This window comes from Populus trichocarpa, chromosome 13 (assembly GCF_000002775.5).
Source record: "Populus trichocarpa isolate Nisqually-1 chromosome 13, P.trichocarpa_v4.1, whole genome shotgun sequence".
NCBI lineage: Eukaryota > Viridiplantae > Streptophyta > Magnoliopsida > Malpighiales > Salicaceae > Populus > Populus trichocarpa.
The window spans coordinates 5,043,819-5,055,004 of record NC_037297.2 but is presented as its reverse complement, the minus strand read 5'-3'; the positions used below and the strand labels follow the sequence as shown (position 1 = coordinate 5,055,004).

The 11,186-nt window shown below is 32.4% G+C and overlaps 1 protein-coding gene across 2 annotated transcripts; it reads right to left on the bottom strand.

Annotated features, from left to right (window-relative positions):
* Positions 1–691: 691 nt before the first annotated feature.
* On the bottom strand, positions 692–4,793 carry LOC7489704 (cyclic dof factor 3). 2 transcript variants are annotated; one of them, XM_002319159.4, is made up of 3 exons: positions 4,663–4,793; positions 4,292–4,479; positions 692–2,798 (listed from the first exon to the last, which is right to left on the bottom strand). In XM_002319159.4, the coding sequence occupies exons 1-3, from the start codon at positions 4,703–4,705 to the stop codon at positions 1,407–1,409; spliced, it is 1,623 nt and encodes a 540-aa protein (XP_002319195.2). In that variant the 5' UTR covers positions 4,706–4,793; the 3' UTR covers positions 692–1,406. The 2 variants fall into 2 exon arrangements, with proteins under 2 accessions (XP_002319195.2, XP_024439742.1); XM_024583974.2 differs by having other exon boundaries at positions 4,292–4,682.
* Positions 4,794–11,186: the final 6,393 nt, after the last annotated feature.

Sequence of the window (11,186 nt, the reverse complement as noted above, 5' to 3'; positions counted from 1 at the left end):
TATAAGCAAAGGTTCAAAGATGAGCTTTATTATGATTAAAGAAAGCATGTAAATGGAACATACACTAACTTAAAAAAGACAAGATCAAAAAACAAACTCACCATGTTGTAAAAGGTTCTCCCCTGTTGGAAGTACTGACTGGCACAAGGAAATGCATTTGATTACTTGAATCCATAGACAAAATTGACTTGCCTAGAGCAGATGTTTTAGACTAGTTTCTTTGTAAATCAACAAGGAAGGAAAATTCTTTTGATTGACGATGGCCTTCAAAGCTGTGACAAAATATTTGGGAGGAAAAAGTGGACAGATGAGACTTACCATCGAACTGTTGAGAATTTTGACCAGCTTTTCACAAATTAAGCAAGGAGTGGAATCCTACATCATATCGAGTAAAATTGGCTGTTGTGGGAGATATGAACTGTAAAGTGCAAATTAATTTCTGTGAACCTAGATATATTGCAAGACTTTATTAAAAGTTCCAGTGGTACCAGCAGGCGTTACAACATGTCGTGTATCCAAACATGAGCAGGAAATGCGTTGTTTGCTTCCTGATTCTCTCCCTTAAATGTGACATCTCCACCATGGCAATCTTCACCTGCATCACGTCTGGAGTGTCAACCTGGGATATTCTTGAAAAGTACATAAAATGATCCGAAATGCCTGCTAAGCTTCCACAACAGACAGAACTATATATTTTGAAGGATTGAATAATCTTTGATTTCTCTCTCCAAATTATATGACTCAGACTATAGTACACTTTTCGTTTCTGAGACACATCATTCTTGGAGCCCCTAGCAAGCTAAAAGAACTTCAGGTGAAATTTACTCTGAGCCTAGGTATGACCTAAATTACTCAACTTTACAAACTCGGGCACAAAAAGATTCAGTAAACAAGTGCAAAATAGTACAACTCTAGAAGAGATTTACTATTCCAGCTGACATGGTTGAGATATAGCAAACGAGAACACAAATTACAGCATTTGAGAAAAGATACTGGACTTCAGAAAACTTTGGTTAGCCTTCCAATGGATGATGGCTTTAATTTATACATACAGGCCAGAGCTTCATCTTATTTTTCTGCAGATTCCAAGCAGTAAGATAGGTATGAGTGTATTAGTTGAACCTAAAATAGGCCGCGGACCATAACCACCACGCATTAAACAACCTCTGTTATTTACAATGACGACTTGAAGAGATGTGTTGACAGCACCGCTGATTATGTAGCAATTGATTCTGAAGAACTTGCCTTTCAGACTTCAATCAGAATTAGTTGAGCAGAAATCTCATGCGCTGTGAAGGAAAATCAATGTGGTATACTCTCCACAAAAAACATGTCCCCGTGGTTATGCCTAGAGAAGATCACGGACGCAAGTGAGGTTCACAATGGAAAATCTCAGCAGGTGTCCTTTAGCCACTCTCCTGGAATGTATGAGAGCGAGAAAGAGCTGCTGGGTTTGCTTCCAGTACATGAGTGATATCAGATACATGGCCATAGCATTCTGCTTTGGTTTCAAAATTCTTGAAGATAGTACCTTTTGATGCGGGATCCTTCTGGTCAGGCTTAAGACCTAATGTAGCCCATAAAGGACTCTTTGAAGCCTCACTTGGGTCATCAATTCTTAGTGTTTTTGGGACCAATATACATTTTTCTGCCTTCTCTTCTTCCATAAATTTTGAATCTCTAGAATGCTTGCCTAGGGTTGGTGAGCCATTTCCTGAGCAGGAACTGGTGTTAGCAGAGGTTGATAGAGAAAGGCAGCCATTCGATCCACTCAATGATACATTTCTTGTTCCAGCAGCCCATGTGGGCATGCAACCCCAATAAGAAGCGGGTACAAATTGTAAAGGAATGTTTGGAGGGCAAATGCTGGGAACAGCCAACATTGGTGTGGAGCACAATTGAACTTGATTGGGAATATTTGTCACGCAAGCCTGGCCAGTGGAGTGCTGAGCTGCGGTCATGGAAGCAACATTATTCCAACCCGGGTTCCAAGGAAAAACCCATGAAGGAACAGAATAATAAGGCAGGGAATTTGGTGCGCTGAGTTCGTTAGAAGATGCTGGCACATCAACTTGCTCTTTCTGCATAATATTTTCTCGCAATTCGTTTGCCCAAGCATTGGAAGCTGTCTTGGAGGATCCACATGAAGACGGCTCTTCTACATTATCTTGACGATTGACTGAACTTATCTCAACATATCTCTTTTGGTCTCCAAGATTCAGCACATTCTCCATGGAATCACAAAGAGGTGCTTCATGACCGAATTTTAGAACCATTCCATTTGCTACTGAGGGACTCAAGGTGGTTCCGGATTCAACAGAAGATTGAAGTTGGTGACCGATTGAGTCTGAGTTTTCCATTCTGGCAATAGGCATCCCATCAGAAGATACTAATATCTGACGATATTGAGTGGCTAAGTGCTTATTCTTCCGCCGGCCAGCACCAATAGGGACATTTCTCATTGATCCCCCAGCTGTCCAATATCTTTGGCAATTCTTGCAGAAATGCCTTGGTTGGTTGACATTATAGTTATTGAAGTAACAGAATTTTGTGTCTAAACTGTTGCATCGTGGACATGGTAGAATTTTATCTGGCTTCTTAAGGACTTTCTCTTGGTCTGTGCCATTAGTCTCCAGTGGACCTTCCTTATGCTTAGCAATTACTTGTGCCTCATTCACTCGCATTGCAGCTTGGCTTTCTTCCTTGCCTTGTCCAGAACCAGAGAACATTTCAGGTTCTTCTGAGATGTCTTCACTAGGACCCTTGGTTTCTACTCTTGTTATCTCACTGCAGGTTCCCTGATATTAAACAAAGAAAAAAAAAAACATTAGACTAGTTATAGAATTGAAAATTTATGAGAGAGAAAAAAAAGATTAGCAGAGGTGAAATGAAATTAAGGGACTGATATATCTTCACCGCATTTAATTAGAGTAGCTTTATGTCAGAAGACCCTAAATAACAATAAAGAGAACAAAACAAATAATAATTTAATTCATTTCCAAATGAGATTAATGGACTCCTGCTACCTTCTTATCTTCTTACATTAGATTTGTGTCATCAACGCAAATGAGCGTGCCTTGAAGGGATCATGCTCAGCCACCAAATTTGGAATTACCATATTCAAGCATGATTCAAGAAACAGAAAATTTATAATGAAAAAGGCAACTTTTGACAGAATACAAAGAATGGGAAACGAAGTTGATCATCAACCTGCTTATAACTCTCCAAGAAAAAATAATAAGCACTTGGGAGTTTGATTGGCATGATTGAATCAGTTTTTGATACAGCACAAGAAAAACTATGGTGAATTATTTGTTTTTAGCCCCACTACCCCCATCAACTGGAAAACCAAATATGAAGATATTTTAGCTCTGATCACAATATTATGTATTTTACCATGTTAGTCTGAAATTTAGATTTTTCCAATTAAACTAGAATCAAATATGAAGATATTTCAGAATTTAATTCAAAATGAACAAGGAAGAACAAATGCAACACACAACCTATTTTCACAAAGCTTTATCTCCTTATAAAAGAAGAACAGCAGAAATAGTTCACAAATTTCCCTAAAAATAGTAGTTTCATCTTTCCATGCACACCAGTTCACGATAAAATCAGAAATGAAAATAGTATGTTCACCATCGAGCTAAAATCGCACATGCACAAAAATTGCCAATCTTGAATATCTCACATTAAAAAAAATTATATATTTTCTGGGACCAATTTTTTCCAAAATTCAAAGTTACAGTTATTATCATTCCTCAAACAGGTAGATGCCTTCTAAACAATAAGCAAATGGAAAGAGAAAAACGAAGAAAGAAAGGAAGTTTCCTGTTTCAACAACAGAGGAAACAGAACAGGGCATAGACACCTCCTTTTTAACACTATTTTCCATTAAAAATGTTTCTACAAACAACACAGAACATCCTTTATTTTTTACCTACCAGCCTTGCAACAACTCATAACACAAATACCTTCACTATTTATTTCCCATCAAGAAATGACCACTTTTCCATGCCAGCGTTTACTCAACCATAAACCAATACCATGAAACAACACCATACAGCCTCTACAACATTCATTTCAAGATTCATTTAAGCTCAAGCTCATTCTTTCTTGTACCAAAACACAGCCTAAAACATCTATTAGTTCAAAAACCAATACAAAACCAACAACCCAGATAAAATCTCAAGACTTTCAGCTAGCAAACAAAACTACAACCCCAACTCAAAACCAAAAACCAAAATGGGTATTTCATTATATACATACACATATCCCTGTAAGTAAGTACCTTGGCTAGTGGTTCGGCCGGAAACTGAGTATCAGGTACAGGAATCTTCCTACCAAAGAGCTTGAAAGCTGGATCTTTAGACTCACCCTTCATGGTTTTTTTTTTTTTTTTTGTATCAAAATAGAAGTTGCAGACTTTGAAGGGTACTAGTAATAATAGTGACACCAAAACCCATATAGAAATTAGTACTGCAACAAAAAGTAAAAAGAATGTTAAAAAAGATTGAGAAAAAGAGAGAGGGAAAGAGATAGGCTTTTTTCTTTTCTTTTCTTTTCTTTTCTAGACAGTAACAAGCTTTATAAAGTTAAGTAGCTTCTCTCTCTCTCCCTCACTAAAAACCCACAAAACCCTCTCAAAGTTAGCATACTTACAACAAGTCTCCACCCTGAAAAAGTAGCAGATGATAGACAGCATAAAGAACGTGAAGGATCAGAAGTTTTATTTTTATAGGAAAAAACTTTCTTGCCCCTTTTTTTTTTCAAGATATTCAATTTGTTTATTGTTTATCAAGTTTAGTTGGTTCATAGATAGGAGAAAAGGCTGTCATGATCTCCTTAATTTTGCCACCTGTTTTATTCATGTCAGCTTAAAAATAATAGGGTGCTGGATTATTTTATACATAAACTCTGAGAATAAAGTATTACAAGTTGTCCTATTGATTATGTGCTTTGAATTTATCTATAGATTCCTTGAAACTAATGCTCAAACTTCTAAAATTGGATAATAGTTTTTTTCTCAATAACCTTTTAATATTTTCTCATTTAAAATCATTAAATCGTTTTTTTAATAAAATATGAGTGCAAATAAATTAACCACATAATCTACAGCATTTGTTAAAAAAAATTTATATATATATATATATATATATATAAACTTCATATATTTATATCACAATTGAAACTTAAAACATTTAAATAGAGGGAATTAAAGAAACATCTTTTATGATAAATAAATTAGTGATGAGACTAATTGAACTTAAAATAAAATATTTTTGTCGTGAGCAATGTTAGAATATAAAAACAATATAAAATTTGGACCCAAATCACTTGTTAATATGTAAACAATAATCTTGAATTTTTCTTCCTAAAAATTACTAGTTCGAGTCTCATAAACTTTAGAGTCACTGGAGGTTTACATTATCGTTAACTTCAGAGCTCGTGGGGTTAGTCGAGGTGCACACAAATTGGTTCAAATACTCACGTTAATAAAATAAAATCTTGAATTTTCTCAAGTTTGAAATATTATAATTGTAATCTTGTTTTCAAACTCAAATTAAAATGTTTTTGAAATTCAATCTGAAAAAAAGGACTCCTATTAAAATTATTCATATAATACTAAGAAAAAAATGAAAAGACAAACTAAAAGTGAATTACTCAGAAAAAGTGTAGGAAATAGGATTCGGTGGCAGTTGGCATCCAAGTCAGCAAAGGGGGTGACCTATTGACCAAGCGATGTAGTGGCTAAGGATGTAGCTTACGCAGGAAAGAAAGACAAAAGCAAAAAGCAAAAAGGACTTTTCTTGGGCCCACGTCAGAAAAAGCAGAAAGTTACAAAAGACTCCTCTCCTAAGGCTCTCGCCTTTTACGCCGCCTTCAATGCCTTTGCCGGATTGGATTTTTATTTTTAACTTTCACAGTTTTGAGAAAGTTATCAGAAGCTACACGGTTTTGAAAAGTTTTAGAAAAATAGAATAGTTTGTAAAACATTATTGTTGGACATCATGGTTGTTAAAGAAATGTTGTTGCTTATCATATTGTTGAAGAACTAATATTCATAAAAATTAATCGCGATTTTAATATAACTTCACGATTTAAATGTAACTATTATTCTCAATAGTGGTTCTTTAATAAATGTGATTCTGAATAGAGGTTTTATAATAAAACTATATTTTTAAACTCCATTTTTTTTCTTCATAGTCGCCGCTCTTAAGAGGAAAAAAAAACCTAGAAATCAAAAAAACTCAACAGAAAACAGCCTTTAATCGCCCAAAACGCCATCCAATCCACCATCAAAACAATAAAATCATCTTCTCATTGTCTCCACGAGTATTCCTACTATTTTTTTATTGCAAACCGCTAGCCCAAGCTTCTGTGTCCAGCCTCTCCGCTGCCACAACTGATGGAACTACCACCTACAAGTCACAAAAATGAAGGAAAGACATTAGCATTGTTTGTTAGTTTGATGGGTTTAATTGTTGAATTTATCATAAATTTTTTGTTTTGATTATTAGGTATTTGTGTAGTGTTTGATAATTAGATAATTTTAGATTTTGAATGTTGCAATTATATGTTTTTAATATAATTGATGGGATTTATGGAATCAATTATGCTTGAATTAGAGAAATTAGAGTTTAAATTGATTATTGGGTTAGTTGTTGTATTTAATTATATTATTTGAATTGATATAAATTTGATTTTAATTGATGCAATTAGACTAAAGTTTGCATTGAATTTTTGTAAAAAGTATGATAATTGTAGATTTTGTTCAATTGAGATCATTTTTTTTTAATATTCAATTGTCGTATATTATTTTTTAATTGTTAAATTGTTCAATTGATTAGTTGTAAAAATTATCATAATTGAACTTTTGAATTTAATTATTGTTTTATTGCTATTATTATGGTCTACGTGATGGTACTAGTGGCGTGTCATTTGAAGATACCAATTGAATAATAGTATCACTAATATTAGCGGAAGTAATGTGTTCTTGAATGGTACTAGTGGCGTGTCATTTGAAGATACCAAAAAAGTTATATGTGGAAGAGTTGAGTTGAATTATAATGATGTTGAAATAAATATCACTTGGAGGTGTCTTGTTGGGGAACATCAGTATTATAATGATGTTTCCATAGGTTGTGTGGAACCCTTTTTCAAAAGATGATATAATTGTTCTTGTTATATGCACATCGACCATGGATTTATGGACATCAGTTGTCCCCTTCATATTTTTTTAAGCTTATTGAGATGCACTGCCCGAACTGTGTAATGCAAAAATTTAGCTTTAAGCAACACATTTCATCTGACATAGATATGAGCGATCAATTGTATTTCATTAGTCGTTCGGGTAGGCAAGCTGATTATAATTAGATGATCCACCATCTACAACATGTATTGACGTGGGATGTATAAAGAAATTTTATTTTTAGAGAGGTGCATCCTATAATTTTTAAGGAGGAATATACATGGGTTGGTACTTGAGTATAACACGTCAAATCATTACACCTAACCCAACACAAGTTCTTCCACGTGAGGAGATGGAGTATGAGCCACTTGGACGTTGGATTCAGAATGTTGTAAGTATTTGTTACTTTTATAGTCTTTGACAAAAAAAAAAAACATTGTATTTTATTTATGGATTAATAATTTGTATTTTCTTCATATTAGGTTGAACAATTGTTACATGATGGTCGACATGTTGCGACTGATCTTCATGATCTCGACGATGATGATGAACTTGCTCGTTATTATGAATCTTCTTGGTTTGAGACATGTTGTTTTTACACTTGATCTGTTAGGAGAGACATTAAGCCTAAATGATGTTATCTTAGATGATGAGATCACACAGACAGGTGGAAGTTGTGTCATTGATGAAGTTGATCCATCCGCTCATTGTCCTAGAAGATATAGATAGAGTCAGATGTATTATTATATTGTGTTATTTTTCTAGTTAAGAGTTATTTTTATTATTACTACTTTTGTAATATTGTTTTTGCTAATTATCATGTTGATTTTAAAGTTGTTTTACATATTATGCATTTTCATACTTAGTTATAAGCATGATTTAATATTGTTAATTAATAAATGAACATATAAACATGTTGTTTAAAATTTCAAATCATCCATTAACAACTTAAAAAAAATACACATAAATAAAAACAATGTTTAAAAAACACACGCATTAATTTGGGATTATAATTAACAAATAAAAATGATGTTAAAATAGCTTTTGTTTCAATTATGGGTTTGAGGTTTGGTAATTTATAGTTTTGTTTGGCCTTTGGTTGTGGTGGTTTAGACTTTGTGGTTTTGTTTGGCCTTTAGTGGTGGTGGTTTAGACTTTGTTTTATATAAAATTTTGGAGTGGACTGTGCTGCTTGACACAACCAGGTTGGTTAGCGTTTGTAAACACCCACTATTGTTATTAGTGGTTATTTAAAACGACCGCTAAGACATTAGCGATGATTAATAAAACCGCGTTTTCCAATAACGATTGAGTCAAAAGTATACTATTTACCAAAAACTTTTCTCTCTTGTGGTATTTCTTAATTTGTTTTTTGTCAAATTGTGTTAATTTGATAAGAGACCCGCCAGATTGTTCATCTTAGAAACAAGAAAAGTAAGAGATTAGAAACAAAAATAAAGGTATTTACTCTTGCTAGGTAGGTTATTTTCTAATAAGCTTGCGGTTTGATAATACACGTTTTACAAAAATTTAAATGCCTTTATATTCTTAGACTGTTTTAATAAGTTGATATCAAAAATAATTTTTAAAAAATAAAAAAACATTATTTAAAGGCATTTTCAAGTGAAAAACACTTTGAAAAGCAACCGCTACCACGCTACCAAACACACCCTTAATCAAAATAAGTCCATCATTATTAAATGAATTTAAAAACACATTTTTACATTGATTGAATATATTTATTAAATTTTAATTTTTTTAGGTATCAATTCTCTGATTTAAACTCGGAATATGAAGAATAAAGTAATTTATTTTAGTCAACCACTTAATAATTTCATTATAATAATAATTTAAAAAAATCACAGGAATGTGCTATGGATGTTCTCATGTATGGAGCAAGGGAATTGCAAGCAAATGGGTCCAATTCCTTGCAATTCGCATGCAGATTAATGTTCAATTAGGTAAATAACATTATCCTAAGAAATGATCATTTTCTATGTTTGGATACTGTAATTGTCCTTCTTCCCTTTTCCATATTTAGTTGCCATTTAAGTAAAGTGAGACCTTCCCAAAAATGTCAACATCAAAAAGTGATCATTTCTTTGTCGTCAGATTACATATTAATCCTCTAGAGAAGTGTAGAAACTATTATAAATCGGGACTTATAAGAAAATCAAATTAAATTTGGTGGAGAACTAATTTTTCCTGAATTATAAGAATATAGGGATTTGATAGCACAAATTATTATAAAAAATTAAACAAAAGGTTTTTTTTACTACTTTGTTTTTTACTATGAAGGTAGACAAACACAATTATACGATGAATTGCTATAGTATGTTTGAGTTAGTCTTTTTTTTTTAAAAAAAATATTCAATTATAGTCATTAAACTTTTATTTATTTTTATAATTTCACTCTTCCACATTATGTTAACATGGTTTCAAGCCCCATTATTTGTTTTAGTTTGCATGTCATAGTGTGTTCTCAAAGTAAAAAAAAAAAAATCAACATTCAATTGATTCTGATGTCGCAAGATAGAATTTAATTTTGTCAATTAAAAATTAAAACAATAAGGAGCATATGTAATACTAAAAAAAAACCCTTCTTTCTATTTAATAGTTCATTGGGCGAAAAAAAAACTATAGTTTGGCCCCTAAAGTTTTACTTTTTTTTTATTTTGGTCCCCGTGTTTTGAAGATTTTACGTTTCAAACCTAAATCTATTTATTATGCGTTTCGGTTACTGGAATTTAGGAGGATAGAGAAAGTCCTTAGAAATATAAGAGGAAAGAAAAAGTGTTTGTTCTACCACATTTTGGCTACGAAAAAAACTGATTTTGGTGTCATTGAGTTCTTCTTGGAGAGGAGCTCAATGGAGAAGGTGTTCTTCTTTGAACACGTCACAAAACATAGTCCAAGATCTCTAAAGTTTTTTTTTTTTAATTCAGTTGGATTTTGATTTTTTTAGAGTTATTAAAAGCATTTTTTTTCGAGTTTGAAATGAATTTATTGAGATTCTTAAAATATATTTTTTTTGTGTTTTCAGGCAAAAACACAAGTAGAAAATTGGGTTTTTGAAAGTCAATGAAACGACGCATTGTGTGCTATACATACAAAAAATTAAGGAGCGAACAACGTGTCATTCACACTTTGAAAAGAAAACCAGGTGTATGGGTATAAGGTTCTAGGGCAATACGTTCCCAAGCATTATTTATGCGGTCATTGGCCTTTTTCTTAGATATCTTTTTTTTTTGATAAAAAAAAAGAGGTCATTGGCCTTTTTCTTAGATATCTTTTTTTTTGATAAAAAAAATCTTCTTTAAATTAATTTTTTTAAATGATATTTACGTGATCATCTAATTATGTCATTTTTAAAGAAAATTAGGTCTTTTATAATATTATTATTGATTATGTTTTGGAGAATTATGTGTTAGTCTATTATACGGAATTCTTAAAACATAAGTAAAATTTGATCCTAAAACTTTATTTTACTCACGTTTCAATCCTTAAGTGGAGATATAAAATTTTTAGAAATGGAGAGGAGAGAGAATCATTTGGTTGGCCACATTCTAGCCACACACACTAAACAAAAACTAATATTAGAGTCAATGTGTTCATCTTGAAGAAGGGAGTTTGATGAGGGTAGTTTAGACCTTTAATCATGCTAAAAAAATAGATCGAACCCGTAAGTTTTGTTCGGTTTGGTTGTTGAGTTTTGTGTTTTTAAGACTAATTATAGAGTGTTTTTTTATTTGAAAATAAGATCATTGAGGCTTTTATCGTGTATTTTTTTAGTGTTTTTAAATAAATAAAAATATATTGAAATTTGAATTTTAGGATCCAAATATTCTAGTTTTTGAACCATTAGAGATGACCAAAATTTATTATAGTGGATAACACATCCTCTATCCAGGAAAACAACATGTAATCCATTCATTTTTATAAGAAAAAAAAGGCATATCTGGACTTTTGTTTTTCCTTTTTAATGTCAAGAAGC